Here is a 17946-nt window from a genome sequence, read left to right as displayed (position 1 = left end):
ATTCTATTATCAACTAAATTTATTATTTGACAGTTTGAATATATATATCAACTTATCGATAGCTATTAATCCTATGATTAATATTAATCTCAGTGACAGATTCACAATTACAGATGTCTATCTTAAAATTTAAATTTTCTTTGATTAATTGTATATTCTACTTATTAGGGTTCAAATCCTAGTACTCTCATTTTCGGCCACCCGTAATACCCGGTACTAAAATTTTGACCCGTTCCTCGACATGTTAACTCCGGGTACCAGTATTTTTAGTTCACGCGTGCTCGATTTATATATATATTTTTAAAATTATATTATTTTAAGAAAAATAAAATAAAAAACTAAAATTTAAATGTCTTATAAAATTAAAAACTAAAATTACATAATTAAAAATTAAAATTTATTAAAATAAAATTAAAGAAATATAATTAAACTTAAAACATTTTAAAGTTAAAAGAAATAATTTAGATTGTTAAGGTGAAATAATTTTAGAATTTTGAATAAAAAATTAATATAAAATAAAAATAAAAATAAAAATATAAGAAAACGGGTATCCGGTTAATCATTACCCACAAAAATTAATAGGTCAGGTACTTAGCCCAAAAATCCGAATATTTTCACTAATAATACCCGATAATTTTAGACTGGATCGACATGTCAACAAATCGGGCAATTCGATCGGATATTTTTTAACACCCCTACTACTTACTAATGGTGCTAATCTTGAAACGTTATTTGTTCCCACCCCATTCAAAGAAAACTTTGTTATTAACATATACGTATCTACCATGAAAAATATTTTTGAATTCATTTGAACCACCCTACTGCCTGATGTCATGGACATATGTACTCGCACAAGTTTTGGGCATATATACTTGCACAAGTAAAACTAAGAAAGGAGAGCTCCAACCTCGCATTCATTTTTCATAGTCTTCTCTAATCTTTTTCTCTTTTTTCTTAGATCAAACATCGACTACGACTCCATCTAAATCAAAATGAATGAACCGTCAAAAATCACCATAATCCCAATTGTTCCATCAACAATTTGTTGTTGAAGAGTATAATTATATGAAAAGAGAAAAATGTAGCAATGTGAACCAAAAAGAAGAGAAGAAACATAATTTTTCGATCTGTTAATAAAATAATGAATTCCTCTAAAAGATGCATCACAAGATACAAGAACAAGTGCCGCCACACAACCGGTATCCTATAGCTGAAAATGGTGAATCAACATATCAAGTAGTCCAATAGTACAAGTTACATAGTTCTTCCTACATTTCAAGAATCTATGCTTCAATACAAGTGGAAATTGTGATCAGTTACAAATGAATACTTGCAAGACAGCCAGAATCCCTGCAGAAACTTGTTTGCTTCGGTTATTGCCCATAAATTAACTTGATCCCAAAGAAGATTATAGCCGGAACATACGGGGAAACATGAACTGAAAAATTATACGAAAGATTGTTAAAGAATCAGATTGATACTAGAAGTTCCTGAGAGACCGTAGTTTTGGTATGAATCGAAGAATTCCGCTTGTAAGTGGCGAGCTTCAATTACTCACGGATATTGCACTGTTGTAAGTAAGGGTGGTCATACAGCAAATGTTTGCTCCAATAGCCTTTGTATTTAGCTATTCCAATTTCCAACCAGGGTTTCATGAATCCATCATAGTGTATAACTGCTGCATTCTCGATATCACCCTGAGCAATACCCGAATTATAACCTAGCCCAAGTGTATGCCATCTTTTTTCTAAAGCAACAGTCTGGTTGTAGAAGGTAATCCAACCTATAGGCAAGCCTCCAGCCTTCCACAATCGACTCTTAAGTCCCTGTCACAAGACAAGATACGAACAAGCCTGAGAAATGTGCAGCATGGAATAGGTTGTATGCCTACTATGATAACCATAGTTAATCCTTTAAACATGCAAAAGAATTCACAATGAAATTGGTGATAGCTTTTGAATTAGAATTTTTACAGATTCCTTGCACTAGAGCAAGGCAACATCAAAATGGAAAACATGCAATCAGGTCAATTAAAAAATTTACTGTGGACATCTTTGGAGACAAATTTATTTCCAGAACTTTGAATTTACAAAAAAGGAGAAAAAAAGGATAAAGGAACCGTTAGATCATTTAACATACATCATGCAAATCACTTCAAATAGAAATTACTAACTATTATGAATATACCTAACTGCTGATATGGATTTTAGGGTTGAAGAAGTTCTGGTAGAGATTTTTGATTGCATATATCATTCGATGATCACACTAATACAAAGCTGCTGATGTATATTTTAATCAAATTCATGATTTTATCAACAGACCAAAAATGCAAACACAAACGTGCTGCTTTTGAGTGAAAGAGGAACCCCCCCCTGCGGTTAATAATGGATAAGGGGTAAGAAAGATTATCCTATATTGAAATTTTAGACGGATCAAAGGAAATTTCAAGCGCTCTCAGTTGACAAACATAACCTAAAGCACCCGATAATGTTTACCATATTTTCGAGGAACAAATGTGCAGCTTCAGAGAACTATAGAATCAATATAAAATTCACAAGCATATAATATTAGCATGAAGAACACAAATACAAATAGAAATACAACAGAAGTATAAGCCCATACCAGTTGCAAGTAATCTCGGTAGAGCATGGTTAATTTTTTTCTTCTCCATGCATGAAGATCAAGCAAATTCATACCAAATGCCCATGAGCAAACATTGCCATTAAACTTCGCCGAAAATGGGTCTGAAAAGTTCACAAACATGTGCATTGCACCAAATGAGGCTTCACTTTCTACACAAGTCTCCACTGCTGCATTTACTTTCCCTTTCATGTCAACATTCCAAATTTCAGTTAAATCTCTTTGCACAACTACATCATGATCAAAGAGTACAATCTTATTCAGTGCTGGAAAGATATCAGGCAGATAGAACCGTAGGTTAAAAGCAGACGAATATCTTGGATCATAGGACTTTTGTTCCTTCAATGTTGAATTATACTTGGAGTACAACCAATCAAAATTTTCTATGCTCTGAACATGAATTGTAGCTTTGCCAGGAGGATTTAACAAAAACCACATCGAAATTGCTGGGTGGTTGAGAGAATCGGTCACCACATGAAAAACAATTTTCCCAGGCTCCTGCATAACCGAAATAAGTTATCAGGGACACCACATCCACTGAGGTAAAATTAGTGGCTGAATCCTGAGGTGATTGCAAATAACTCATCAAAATGAATGGGAGAAACAACAGAAGAGTATTATCTTTTTGAAGGGGAAATTTATCTAAGGCAGGATAGGGATAAACTTATATGGTAAAGATGCTAAGGTAAATGAACACCATTGCAACTTCGGAAAGCTTAGGTCACAAAAATCCAAGCCATTATTATTCATTATAATAACTGTATCAATTAGTATCAAGCATTGCAAACTACAGAATCAATGCAAGAATTAACACAATTTTTATGTGAATGTAATAACAAACACTTTCGATGAGCAAAACCATGTTAACATTATAACATAAGAGAGATTCAAAGTTAATGAAAATAATAACACAACAATAAAGAAGGTAAGTGGACAAAGGCAGTTTACCTTCGCAGATGAAATTGTGGAATTAACAACAACTGAACAAGCCAGAACATTGTCTGAGAATACTGCATAGTGATAAAGGTCTGGATCATTCAAGTTTTGTTGGTTAGAGAATTGCCTTTCCTCAGGTTGAAGCAAAAAATATTCAGCTGTGAGCCGCATGGAGAGACAGTGAAGGCCTTTAGGCTTAGTCCTTCCGGCAAGTTGAAGAAGGTATGACTCTTGATTCTTCAGTACTTGAACCTGTTCTTCAGCATTATAAGCCATGGCCTGAAGTTTTGTAGTCATTGCAGAGCAGTCAGGGTATACCTGACTTGCTTTGGCCAAAGTAATCTCCATTGATCTCATTTTCTGAGAAGCACTGAAAATTTAGCTGTTTTTCAGTTATACAATTTAAGCAATTCAACCCAAATCAAAGCTAATACTAGTCAAAAATTCAAGTAGATTATTGAGTACAAAAAGCTTTGGTAAAATATTATTAAAAGAATTGTCTGTTTCCTTACCTCCTTGGCAAATCTGAATCCCTGCTGGCTTCACTAACTACTCGTTCCAACTCTCTGATTCGAGCTCGCAACGCTTTCATCAAGCGAGAGGTACTACCTGGTGGTGCAAAATTTAAGTATGCTTTTGCTGCAATAAGATGATCTCTCATCTGCTTTACCTTTTCATCCACAACCCTGAATGGTTGGGACTGCAAATGCTGATCATCTCTACCTATTTCTTGATTGAACTGCTCCTGCAACAAATGAGTTAGTGTCAACCATATGCTACGAAAAGCAATAAACTAACTTGACTCCTATTGCTCTGACCATTCTGGAAAACAGCTAAGCCGTACTCCATAACTGCAACCATCTATAATCTAAACTTACATTCAAATATTCAACATCTCATGAAACATCAGATTCATACACACCTTTTCACTTGAGTTCATCTGTATTATAGTCTGCTGAATTTGATGATCCTCTTTTCCTTTCTCATTAGTTTCTGATTTAGAAAGTATAGCAACTCAGAGTCAAATTCAACTTGGTAAACTATAATTCTAGGATAAAAGACACTACATGCACCCAAGTAATGCTAACCATTTGCTTCTAATAATTCATAACCATCTTGTGCATTCCCAAATTGATCTGAATCACCATATTCATAAGAACTGTGTCTAAGTACAGAAATAAAATCCTTGTCTTTGAAAACATCTAGTTCTGGACCTTTTAATCCTTCAGCAGCTTCCTATGTAAGAAAGCAACAAACATCGATAAACTGCCAGAATTGATTAGTGCTAAAATGTTTAAGCAAAATAAATGAAATCCAGAATATTAAAGCTACCTGTTCAATGGAATTGAGTCTTAAAACATCTGTCATATGCTTCTGAATCAAACAAAGCAAAACCCATTAGAAATTTAGCCTCAAAAAACAAAAAAACAACACATTCAAGGAAGAGAGATTCATACAATACTAGGCGAATCCTCCATGAACTCCTTCTGGCCTGCCGTTACAGAATCACAAAAGATCAGTCAACATCAGAAATTTTCAAAAATAAAAGAAGAAATCAAATCACGAAAGGACAAAACTATATATATAAGAGCAATAGTTTCTTTTTCAATGAAGTACTTCGATCAGTGAATACATCTTAGGCTAAAAATTATACAATTCTTTCTTTAACATAAAATACGAAAAGTGCTAAGTAATACTCATTGGCTTTGTTGTCTGATCAACAACTATATTAACGGTAAAATTGTTCGAATTCTCATTACAAACAATTTAGCTTGACGGATTTGAAAAACTTTACCAATGGAAGTAAAGACTTTGAATCTCCAAGAGACGAACACGATTGGAGCGCATACAGAGAAAAAGAGCAATGAGAGGATCAGAAGCCTCTGCCATCCACGATGTTTCTTCATCAAATACGAGATTTGCTTATTGAGGTTCCTTGTGATCACTTAATCGTTCTCCAGAAAAACAGAATACATAGATTCAAATAGGCAACGATTCGATGCTTTGGTAACAAGAAAGAGGAGTTAAAGAAGAAACAAAAGTAGGGTTTTGGGGAGTTCCCCGCTCTTTCAAAGGGATAACATTAGTTTTCGAGCTTCTTCCACAGTTTTTTGGGTGTCGGCCGTTAATTAAGGTGAAAAAGAAATAGTCTAATCCTTCGATCTCATGATTGATGTTGAGGATGATATTTTTACTAGCTATTTGACTCGTGTCGGCGGGAAAATCTCTCACTGTCCGAGTCCAACACTCGTGCTTAGCTGCTTAACAATTAACCTTTAGATGAGGAAGCTCAATTTAATGTTCGTAAAAGAAAAATCAAAAGATTCACAAATAAAAATAATATTGTCATCGATTAATGTTAATTCTTTGGTGTTATCAAAATCTTAATTTAATTTTACCTGTTTAACATTTAGGTTATATATACAAAAAAAATATTAACTTTTTGTGTCAAAATGTTCAATATACATGATTTATGCAATTAATAATATCTTAAAAGTATCCGGAAAATTACAATATTGTAATGATTTAAGTATCTTCGATAATATTTATCTATTATCTTCTGATAAAATGTTTTTACCTTACAATAAGGTTCTTCAATGTAGAGTTTCTCATGAAATTGTCATCAATCATCATTTGAATGCTTAAAATTATTTAATTTTATTTGAAATTTGATAAAAAAAATACATTAATAGTAAAAGATTTGTTTATTATTGTATTTTAAATAGAAAGATAAATCCATCATCTATTACATTACATTTTTTATTTTTTATATTTTGCTTTCGATTGTTATCTAATTTAGATATGTTACTTTTTATCGGATATATTGTGTCTTGACTGTTGATGTTTACAATCAGAGACTTAGAAATTCTTATATATATATATGATTTTTTGTAAAGATTGTGGGGTTGTGATGACAAGATTGATGAGAAATCGAAATTTAGGTGGCGTTTGGTTCGCTGGAATGTTTCTGAGGGAATTGGAATCTGTGAAGGAATTGAAATCTGTCAGGAATTGGAATGTGAATCTGAAACATGTTTGGTTGGCTAGAAATTGAATTGGAATTCAATTCTATATTATGTTTGGTTCGCAAACATGTCAGATGAATTTGATTTCAGTAATGTAAAATGACAGAATTATCTTTCTTGTTTTTTTGCTTTATTTTAGTTTGTTTTATAACTGACATGTAGCAATATATTATAAAAAATTTAAAAAATATTAACTTTTCATTTTATTGATTGATTATTCATTTCAATAAATTATAAAAATCGTGCTAATAAACATCATAAGTTAAAATTATTGTAATTAGGGATGGCCATGGGTCGGGTTGGGTCAGGTTTTTGGTCCACCCGACCGAGAACAAGGGAACCTCCACCCGAGACCCGACCCTACCAAAATAAAGTTTCACCAACCCGACCCGAATATATGAATTAGAAACCCGACCCGACATGAAATAATAAAAAAGTATTTTTATTCAATAAAAATAGTGACTTATAAAACCCTAAAACTGACCCGAACCATAAACCCTAAACCAACTCAAATATCACACTTAAAAAAACCCGACCCAAATACCAAAAATTGATGAGGTAGTATGATCAAATTTCACATTCCCTCCTCCAAAGGATTTCAATTCCATCATGTTATCGATGAAATTTACTTTTCTTCATTTGATGGAATTGGATTCCAATTCTCCATTTGAAACTTGAACCAAATATGGGAAAGTGGTGAAATTGGATTCCAATTCCCCCTAATTCCAAGGGATTCCAGCGAACCAAATGTCACCTTAAGGTTTGGGGTGGTCTGTAGTGTCAGATCCAGAAATATATTTTAAGTGGGTATATATGTTAATAATATTTTTTTTAAATAGATGATACAAATAAAATTTTAGGATGACATCGTCCGAAAAATAATAATTAATTTAAAAAAAATAATTTCAAGTGTGTATAAAAAAATTTAAAATAAACATCATTAAAATGAGTAATTAATCGAAGTGATCAAAGTGTGGCTCCGCCATATGTGGTTTGTAAGGGTTTCGAGATTGGAATAATGGAAGCGAGATCGGTAATGGTTTGAAGTGATTGGTGAGGGTTTGGGAGTGAGATGACGTGAGGTGGTCTATGAGGTTTTGGGATGATCAGTAGGGTTTAGGTGGTTAGTTGGAATTAGGGTTTGGCTTTTAGGGTTAAAACTTGACTTTAGATTAGGATTTAGTTATTTTAATTTTATTTTTTAAAATTTTAAATCCTACATAATATTGTCGTTAATTTTATTCGCTAATTGACATGTTTCACATTTTGGTAATTTTGATTTTTAAAATAAAAAAAATTAAAATTTTATTATATTTATAAAAAAACCTAATTTTTTCATTACAATAAAAAATCTAAATCCCTAAAAATCCTAAATCCCTTACCCCTAACTTATCGCCATCGACCTTTTCGCCCACAACCACCACTGTCAACATAGTCCCTTCTGTCTTCCTAATCATATGTTGTCATACTTACCCCCGATTGACCGTCGGGATTGCGTGTGGACGCGATTTTCAACCTAAGGTCTACGGGGTAAAAAACGTCGATTGGCTATAATTTCATGGGTTATCGATTAAATTTTTAAAATTACCGACACATGTCACTTAACGAATAAAATTAATGGTATATATGGACCAGATACCTAAAGTGATAATGTTTACAACGTTAGACACCTAAATCATTCAAAAAATAATTTAAATACTTATTCGTGAAAGTTTTTATAGTTTATGCATCTATTTTATTATTAAGTCTTCCATTAAATACCGAAAGAGAGCTACAGTTACATGTTCAAATGGGTATCGACACACTATTATGTTCTCTCGTTTTTGCATGACTCTTATGGGAACCAAAATTATAATAATGAAAAGATGCTTTAATTAATTTAGGAAGTCATAGTCATCCTCACGGGAGCACTATGTTGGTCAACTCTCACATCAATAAGAATTTCTGGTATGTATATTGTCATGCTTAATTTGTGGTCGGATGATAAACTTTGTAAATTTATTGTGAATATGATTTTTTAAAAAATCGTTTATTTGATTCGAGGTTTGATATGTATTTAACTGCGATGGTTCAAGTATGATTTTACTAAAAATAAATTAGATTGAATCAATTAATATGATTAGTTTATATGCATTGAATTTGACCCGAATCGAAAATAACTCGATCTAAAAATAATCTAAAACTGAAAGTAATTCGAATTGAAAATAATTCAATATTTAATTTGTTCAAATTCGATCCGAACTGAACATTGACATGGTTTTAACCCAACAAATGAGTAAAAGTAAATTAATAATTAATTTTTTATTATATATTTTTAATGTAATAAATAGTAAAATATTATACTTTCTATTCTCTTTATTATTACACTAATAGTTAATAACCACATTTGGTAATAGCTTAATATTATTTTATTACTAGTTAACCATCATTTTTGTATTTTTTCTTCTAATTTTATTGGACTCATACACAACTTAATTCAAATAGACCTGAAGATCCAAATATTGATATGAACTAAAAATTAATTGATTTGATATTGATTCGATTAAAAAGTCAATCGATTCAATATTGACTCGATTTGAAAAGATATTGATCTACTATTGCTTCAAACTAAAAATTAATCAATTTGATATTGATATGACCTAAAGATTAATTTATTTGATATTGATCTGACTCGATATCTAATTTAATCTGATTTACCATAAACCCAAATTAAATCTGAATTAAATCTAATATGACTTGAATCAAATTAAATATAATTCAGACTAGAAATAATCTGATTCAAAACGACTCAATTCAAACTATACGGTTGTCACCTTTAATGGTCCACATGGTTAATAGAGAGGGTAGTTCTTCCTTTGGTGATTACTTAAATTGTATTTGGTTGAAGAAAATGATATCAAATATGTTGCATATATATAATAGTTGCTAGGTAGCAAAGTCTGACAACGGTTAACACAACCATTTAAGACATCGTAAATGTCTTGTCATTTTTTTGGGTGGGTGATGATACATGCTCATCATGTGGTACGCCACTTTAAAAATGTTGTATAAGAAGTCCACCGTTAATTTTATACAGTGATAAATTTATAAATATTTTTTTAGAATAAAAATATGAGTTAGTAACATAAAATTTGTAAATGGATGAACACAAATAAAATTAATAAAATTTTAAGATAGATACTATTAATAAAATAAAAAATTAATAAAAAAATTTAAATTTCAAGATGTATACGTATCACGAACTATATGTGTATCTGCCACCATCTTTGCATGTTAGTGTTATCGGAAGGAAAGTGAGGAGCATGCTACCCATCATCAACTATCATTTGCTGTTATAGCTGCTGTTGCCTTTTTTTTTTCTCGTAAAAGAAATGTAATGTTTTTCTTTTCCACTATTAGTTGGGTAGTTTTACTGTACGATACTCTAATATAAAGTTAAGAAAATGTATTATCATAAATGTTAATATTTTTTAAAGATTTTTTATAGAGCGCTATCTAAAATATTATTTTTATACTAAAAATATTAATTTCGCTACCTAAAATAAATATTTCTGTAAAAAAATAATATTTTAAGTAACACCCAATATTAATATTTTCGATAAAAAAATAACATTTTAGATTGTACTTTACTAAAAATATTAAAACAATATTAATATTTTTGATAATACTTTTATTTAACCTTATATTATGATGTCTTTCCTTAGACAAATGATGATTAAATAATCTGTTTAGTACTAAAACAAGCATTTTTTACTAACAACATTTCTGGAATTTCGTTTTTCCCCAGGTAGCTTTGCCTCGTACCGTTCCCATTATGTGCCAAGTTGACTGCCCACGCCCATCGGGAAGTTCTACAAGTTTTACAATGTTACAACCTTAATATATAATTAAAAAATTGTTATTAATTTATTATTATTTAAATAATAAAATTGATAAAAATTACCTAAAATACTATTATTTATACCTAAAAATTAATGTTTTTTAATATTTTCGATAAAGTACCCAACAATAACAAAACTGATAGAAAAAATAATAAAATCGGTAGAAATAACAAAATCAATAGCACATTTTTTTAACTGTATATTAAGACTGCCGCACGTGATCATTTCCCACACACATGCCATTGCACGCCTACCCACCATCCTTTTTTTCCTTCCTTGTTTCTTACTAATTGACAATAATAATCATTTTGGCATAGGTTTCATTTTCTTCAATGCTTTATGTCTCATTTTCCTTTAAAGATTCAGTTAGAGGGAAAACAAACACTTCTAACTTCATACAACTTCTAACTTCATACAATCTATGGATAACTCCTCAATATTTTAGTTACTCCAATACATAATGTCTTATAAAATATATTACATTGAAAGTTTTATAACTTACAATGACTATTGTTGATTGGTAATCTCACTCATAGATTCATAATAGGTCAAGAAAAATATTTACCAAGAATTTTTTAAATATTAACCTCCTTACTAATCAACTTTGAAAGAGTTTGTTCGATTGATTTTAAGTAAAAGCAACATCGTAAACATCACTTGGTGAATTTTATAAAATGTAATTACTCGTAGTGATCTTCAAGCATCTCATTAGTCATGGTCATATGCAATCTGCATATAACATTTTATATATTAGATTGAGAAAAAACAGCAATGCTTCAAATCTCTAATCATCTATTTATATTTATATCAAGCAAAAAAACCATTTCCGTTTTCTTTTAATTGTATATCTTCATCGTAGGGATTTTGTCACACATTTGACAACAAAGTATCCAAACTCATAAGTTTTTTAACATAATGTGATAGCATATACTATTTCCTTACTTTATGACTTTAATATCAATATATCAGAAATATCAGTGACTTTGATGTAATTTACCCAAGTGTAAATTTACATACAAGAAAAAACTAGATTCATCTTTCTGTCGACGACGTCTTCCTAAAGTCTTATATTTTCTCTTTCTATTTGTTTTGTTGTTAGATTCAGATCATCGTTTGGCTTGTTCTCACCGTCCCTTCTCCTCTTTCCTCCACTTCAAAAATCACGCATTCCCTCTTTCTCTTCCCGTTTATCTCTCTCCCCTTCTTTCTCAGATCAGAAAACATTCCCCATCTTGCTTATTCATCCATATCTCTCGCCGTTCCCGTTTACCATCGACCTCTCTGTTTCTAATCCCCTTTTCTCATCAGTGTTTCCGTCATGGGTTTTAATGCCGGTTTTTATGAAGATATGCACGTAAAGTTCCCTTTGCCTTTTGCTTCTCGTTGACGTGCAGTGATACGAAGAGGGGTTTTATTGAGATTGAAAGTGAGAGAAGGAGAAGCCGAAGGGAAAAGGAAAGCAAAAGGAAGATGGCGATTCGGGTCGTGAAAGTGAGGAGAGAAGCGATTGCGGCATGCATGACTTGTCCTCTTTGCAATAAGCTTCTCAGAGACGCCACCACCATATCTGAATGCCTTCATACGTGTGAGTCTCAACCTCCCCTTTTGATATTTCTCTTTCCTTTCCTCGTTTCCCTTTCAAGTTTCGTTCATTTTTGCGTCATTTTTCTTAATTTTTCAAAAATTTCACTTTTGCCCCTCTTGATCTGGCTTGCTCTTCTTTTCCCCGTTTTCGTATCTGTTCCCCCCCCCCCAAATGCGTACGGATAAATTATAAAAACCAGAGGGGAACAGTCATATTGCTTTTGTTTATTTATAATGCCTACTTTTGGAAATACTGTTGATTTGATTATGAGCTTGTTTGTTTATAATCTGCTGCTCCTAATTTTTGTTTTCCACGGCTTCTTACTGTCATATACTTCACATTTAGAGTCTTCTCCAAAGATTAGAACTTTCCTTCTTTACTTTTCAAGTGCATAACAGGGTTCAAACTTTAAAATGATTTTTCAATTTTGAAATATAATGGAACCAAACTCTTTTCCTAGCTATGTAAGAGTTTAAATTGCTTCACTTCCTAAGCTTGTTTTCAGTTAAAATCTTTTCTACAATTGGTGCATGTGATATTTATTTCAGTGCCTTGTGACTCTGTTGAATTAATAAAATAGAAATTTACGATAGATTTCTCTTTTCGTTTTATATAGTTTGCAGAAAGTGCATCTATGGTAAGATAGAAGATGAAGAACTAGAGTGTTGTCCGATATGCAACATCGATTTGGGTTGCGTTCCTCTAGAGAAATTAAGGTATCGTTCGTTTACATATTGTTCTGTGTTTTTTACTTTCTTCATGACACACAATTAGCCATTCTAGTTTTAGTCTTGTCGACGCTCCAAAAGATATCTACTTGAGCACTTGTTTCAAGTGGTCACCGGCAATGTTCACTGATTTCTTCTGTATTCGTTAGGATCATCAATATTCATGAATTAAGAATCATATTTAAAGGCATGGAATGAAAAGCCTGAAGTGGAAAATGTAGAAATTGCAATGAATCTCATTAGAGTTCATTGTTTACAAGTTTTCAAAGAAGATAGAAAAATATGAATATCTTTACTAGCAGCCAATATTTCTTGGACTCTCATCCATCTCCCGATGTTTATTTGTTTCCCCTTATCTAAGTGATATGAATATATGTAACTTAGCCAATTTCAAGTGAAATATTTAAACACAAATTATCTCTGTTATGCAAACCTAAGAACTCATTGCTTTAATGGAATTGTGCGAGTTCAGGTGCAAAACCATGGGAAAATATGTTGAATTGGAAAAAATTGCACATATCTTTTGGTTTTCCTGAATAATCATTTTGTATCTTTCTTTGTTGAGTATCGACACATGCTTTATGTTGGTCAATCAAAATCCGGGATAAATAAATGTTTATTGGAATTGGAAACAGTTGCACACATATTTTAGTTTTCCTGAATAATCATTTTGCATCTTTCTTTGTTGAATATCCACACATGCTTTATGTTCAAACAAAATTTGGGATAAATAAATGTGTATTGAGATTCATCTGTGCTTCTGGAAATCAGACCAGACCATAATTTGCAAGATGTGAGGTCCAAAATCTTTCCTCTTAAAAGAAGAAAAGTGAAGGCACCTGAAGTTCTATCCCCTGTTACAATGCCTACTAGAAGAAAAGAGAGATCACTCTCTTCTTTGGTGGTTAATGCCCCCAAAGTATCAACAGAAACTACCATGACTGGAAGGAGGACAAAATCTGTTGCCAGAAAGGCCAGTGCTTTGCGAGGTTCCAGTTTTTCGGTGGATAGGCTTCTTAAAAGAGAGGAAGACTCTCTGGAGGATCACCAGGAGAGTTCAAGCTCACCTGAAACACTAAATAAATTCACGCAAAATAAAAGACAGGTAAATTGAGCGAAAGTATATTTATAATTTAATTGGTTTCTTCTCTCACAGTACCAAATATTGTTTAATAATGCTCCTTTTCCAAACACCCATTTACTTGAACATAATTTATGTATTGATTCAACTAACGATATCTGCTGTTTTTATAAAACTGAAAAACAGTGTACTTCTTCTGCTGAACCTACCCAACACATAAATAAAGATGCCGAGAATGGTGATGAATCGTGGGATGGGAAATTGGATCTCTGGAAACCTTTGAATTGTTTGGTGGAGGTTGCAAATAGGACCAAGGCCTTCAAGTCTAATTCACAAGGTTCTGATTCTAAATTAGAACCTAACCATGTTGCTATCGCTGAAGCTCAAATAGGCAAAAGAAAAAATAAGGAAGATAAATGCAAATCAAAAGTGGAGGATGAAAAGAATATTGCTGGTCCTGTAGTGCCAGAATCTGTAACTCCTAAAAGGTTACGAAGGATCCGTCGGAAGAGGGCTTCTGGATTTGGGGATTATGGAATTTCTCTGCAAGCTGTGCTAAATGCAGCTGGTCCAAAGCATGAAAGAAGAATTGGTCCTGTTTGGCTCTCTTTAGTGGCTTCCGAAGACCAGTAAGAATTTATTTTAGCCTTCAAACTCAAATTGATGGAAAACAGAGTTATCTTAAGATTTTTTTCTCTTGGTCATAAACTTATTAAAATTTCAATGCTTTCAGGGAAGGAGGTGTATCCCTACCTCAGTTTCCTGCAAATTACCTAAGGATAAAGTAAGTTCTTTTAGCAAATTCCTTCTGGAGTCCTGCAATATCATGCTCTATATGTTCTTCCGTTTGTCTGAATATTGTTAATTTGATCTGTTGCTTGTTAGCACTGTGATTCTTACCAGTCAATTATCAACATTTTTGGTACCATAATATCATAGTATTTGGCTTGGCATATGGAAAAGGGAACATACATGTGGGTTGTTACCAACTCTAGACTGGTAAAGGGATTTGATAAATATCATATGCTGGAGTCTATAAGGTAATAGGTAACTTGGAGTTGTTACCTAAGGACAAAGCTACTGAACTCATGGACAATTATAGGCTTTGCTGGTTGACTTACAATTATTCGTGTGTTCTTTAGTTTACAGCTTGGATTTATCTAAAGGACCTGATATGTTGACTGTGACCAAATATTTATAGCAACTGATGCTCATAAACATTGGTCATGATGTAAAAAGGATAGCCATTCGTTTTAACTAGAGTATAGCTAGAGATAAAGCACTGGCGAGATCAACAACCATTATTAGAAGTCAAGTGTAACCTGCTTAGACAGCATTTTGTTAGCCATCTTCTGTAATGTTAATATTAATCAACATGTTCAAGAAAGAATTTGGGCGGGGTGTGGATGTTATAAAATGATCAGGTATGAGCTTAAGAAAAAAATGCAAAATGTTTATAAAAGCACGGTTAGACAAGTAATAGTTGGATTTTTTTTTTTAGATTGTTATATATGAATAAGGTCCCTCCAGTCACTTCCTATCGTTAATCCAGCTTCTATCCACCGATTACAACACAACCCCCTCTTTTTTTTAAGATATCTTTAAAGGTTGTGTTTCTTTGACTTGGTGAAATCGTTTTTTGACAATAGTTATTTACTCTCATTATCTACTTTAACGGCAAATCATCTGGGCATGCCTTCCAGACATTTTCCCCTAGATCTTAGCTTTAATTATCAGGTACATAATGGTGAAGTTAGCGTCGTGCAGATCATGTAATTAAAAGGTGCACTTTGATCCTGATATTTATTTACTTTTAAGTTCCTTATACTGTAAGGAGTGAGGACTTATCATTGACGGACTTCACATTAGATTCCATATTGGAATCCTAAACCAATAATGACAAAACTGCAAGCTGAGTACATCTTTTACATCATGCTTGAGTACTACTCGATATAAATTTGAGAACTGGAAGAAAAGAGTGACATGATGAACAGTTATGTCCCAAATGACCTGTGAATTGTAATTTGTAAGGTGAATAAAAAAGGTAATACTGATACATATGCAATTTTGTTTCTTTTGCCAATTTACTTTGTTATTTTTACCATTTTTATTTAAGTACCGTGGACTGTGGTCTTCTGTCACCAGCTATAGCTAAATCCCAAATATCCATTTGTTTCAACTAAAGGTGCTTACTCCTGCCTGTTTTTGTTCTCTTTTTTGTTCAATCTATGGCACAGAAAATTCACATTTTACATCAACTAAATAGATTAATGACCATATGTCACTTAATTTTTAACTGACTTATAGTTATCTATCGGTGTCTCTTTAGATATGGGTCAATCCAGGGATGAAGCCAGAAATCTTATATTGGGGGACCAGGATTGAATTATACAATTTTGAGGGGCAAAAATGAAATTTTACCATTTATTATTAGCTTACAACTTTCTAAATTTTGAAGGGACTAAAATACAATTTTAACATTTTAGGGGTAACCGTTTTGGTTAAACTGTTATTTTCATTAAAGTTTTGGTACAAAAACTGAGAAGTTCAACTTTTTTGACTTTTGAAATGATAGAATGGTTCATATTTGTTCCTTTGTGGCAGGGATGGAAATATGCCTGTGTCTTTTATTCAAAAATACCTCACGAAGAAATTGGACCTCACCAATGAAGCTGAGGTGAGTTGATCTCTTTTTGAACGTTCTCTGATGATACACTAAGCAGAAATTTGGTCAAAATGATTTCTACCTTTCTCTTTGGTTTTTTAATGCCTACATATTTCAAAGAGGCTCTTTGCACAATGTGATGGGCTGCTTTGTTTTTAGGCGTGTTGTACAAGTTGGTACCTGACAACTTTTCTCAACTTGGTACCTGAAATTGTCAAATTTTCTCAAATTGGTATCTGTTTTGACTTGGCATCTCAACACCCAATCAAGCTGCTGACATGGCGTTGACAGGTCAAAATGATGATGTCATTAAGCACCACGAGTTACAACTTGATTGGTTGTTGAAATATCACATCAACACCATGTAGCATTTTGACAAAATATTCCAAGTTTAAGTACCAATATGAGAATTCTTTTCAAGTTCTGGTACCAACTTGAGACCAAAAGAAAAAGTTCATTTCCCAATTTGTATAATAAGCCTTATTTTTATGCTTGGAAATATGGTTAGAAAACAATAGTCGATAGGTATTCTTCAGTTTTCTAAGAACATATTAATGGGATACCCCCAATTATGAATGGCAAACACCTCTACCCACATAAACAAATTTCTTCATTATTTTAACCTCAAGAATTACTTTGGTCGTTTGTTGTTTGAGGTTATAGTGGTTTATGAGAAACTACAATAATTTGAAGTTTAGAACTGCGAGTCTCAAGTCTCCAACCAAACGTGAGAAGAAAGTAGCATACTTGTTTTGGCAGGTTGAGATTAAATGCATGGGACAACCTGTACTTCCCACACTGCAGTTGTATAATTTAGTCGACCTGTGGCAACAAACAGCATCGACATCACAGCGGGTTGCAGCATCCGTTGGGTCCAGTGCAAAGGATTTTGTGATGGTATTGGCATATGCTCGGAAAGTCCCAGCTCAATGATAATTCATTCTTTCGCCCACCACATCAATCTTAAAGCATATATTATCCTTATTAAAACCTTAACCGGCAATAGAGTAGGACATTTTGATACATGACATGTAATTCTATGGAAGTCGTACGTTGAGTGAGTTGTTTTTTAGTATTCCATGAAAGGTATACGGTGAGTGAGTTGTTCTTTATACAGTTGTTTATTTTTCACTCTGCTTACAAGCATAGAGCTCTGTTTGCGGGCAAGCAATGGAGTAAACTACCCTAACCGTATTGACATGATTTTCTAGGCCATAGATTTCTATTTTTACGTCTACAGCTTCAATTGGCGTCATTAACCCAATAGGCTACATAAATATCCAAAACAAAACTGCACTCTATCAACCAATATAGCAAATATTCATCAGAAAAACCAGCTTATACATGGTAAAATTCCAAAACCGAGCGATTACCACTCCCACTCTAACCCAAGCGGTTTTGACA

General features: G+C 32.7%; 2 protein-coding genes across 5 annotated transcripts; one reads left to right on the top strand and one right to left on the bottom strand.

The window, feature by feature from the left end:
• Window positions 1–1134: 1134 nt before the first annotated feature.
• Window positions 1135–5688, bottom strand: LOC120158246 (probable galacturonosyltransferase 6). The gene is made up of 9 exons (XM_039169136.1): window positions 5372–5688; window positions 5034–5068; window positions 4909–4950; window positions 4665–4812; window positions 4499–4569; window positions 4089–4321; window positions 3589–3946; window positions 2623–3138; window positions 1135–1826 (listed from the first exon to the last, which is right to left on the bottom strand). The coding sequence occupies exons 1-9, from the start codon at window positions 5481–5483 to the stop codon at window positions 1551–1553; spliced, it is 1791 nt and encodes a 596-aa protein (XP_039025067.1). The 5' UTR covers window positions 5484–5688; the 3' UTR covers window positions 1135–1550.
• A 5923-nt stretch (window positions 5689–11611) lies between these two features.
• On the top strand, window positions 11612–17736 carry LOC120158253 (E3 ubiquitin protein ligase DRIP2-like). 4 transcript variants are annotated; one of them, XR_005519210.1, is made up of 7 exons: window positions 11612–12068; window positions 12685–12784; window positions 13568–13901; window positions 14064–14506; window positions 14611–14661; window positions 16482–16678; window positions 16723–16843. XR_005519210.1 is itself a non-coding variant. In XM_039169141.1 (7 exons), exons 1-7 carry the CDS (start codon window positions 11954–11956, stop codon window positions 17473–17475), a joined length of 1290 nt encoding a protein of 429 aa, XP_039025072.1. In that variant the 5' UTR covers window positions 11612–11953; the 3' UTR covers window positions 17476–17736. The 4 variants fall into 4 exon arrangements, 3 of the variants coding, with proteins under 3 accessions (XP_039025072.1, XP_039025073.1, XP_039025074.1); XM_039169141.1 differs by lacking the exon at window positions 16723–16843 and adding an exon at window positions 17302–17736 and having other exon boundaries at window positions 16482–16554; XM_039169142.1 differs by having other exon boundaries at window positions 16482–16554; window positions 16702–17059.
• Window positions 17737–17946: the final 210 nt, after the last annotated feature.

Source organism: Hibiscus syriacus, unplaced genomic scaffold, assembly GCF_006381635.1.
Source record: "Hibiscus syriacus cultivar Baekdansim isolate YM2019G1 unplaced genomic scaffold, ASM638163v2 tig00111309_pilon, whole genome shotgun sequence".
Taxonomy (NCBI): domain Eukaryota; kingdom Viridiplantae; phylum Streptophyta; class Magnoliopsida; order Malvales; family Malvaceae; genus Hibiscus; species Hibiscus syriacus.
Note: the sequence above shows the minus strand (reverse complement) of the source record. Positions and strands in the feature narration are given on the sequence as shown.

Excerpts from the sequence above, each read along its gene's own strand:
- LOC120158253 (XM_039169141.1), top strand. The coding sequence starts at position 11,954 with ATGGCGATTCGGGTCGTGAAAGTGAGGAGAGAAGCGATTGCGGCATGC. Across the intron at positions 12,069-12,684 it reads ATCTGAATGCCTTCATACGT|TTTGCAGAAAGTGCATCTAT; the intron begins GTGAGTCTCAAC and ends CGTTTTATATAG. Across the intron at positions 13,902-14,063 it reads TCACGCAAAATAAAAGACAG|TGTACTTCTTCTGCTGAACC; the intron begins GTAAATTGAGCG and ends ACTGAAAAACAG.
- LOC120158246 (XM_039169136.1), bottom strand. The coding sequence starts at position 5,483 with ATGAAGAAACATCGTGGATGGCAGAGGCTTCTGATCCTCTCATTGCTC. Across the intron at positions 4,951-5,033 it reads TGGAGGATTCGCCTAGTATT|AAGCATATGACAGATGTTTT; the intron begins GTATGAATCTCT and ends TGTTTGATTCAG. Across the intron at positions 3,139-3,588 it reads CCACAATTTCATCTGCGAAG|GAGCCTGGGAAAATTGTTTT; the intron begins GTAAACTGCCTT and ends TCGGTTATGCAG.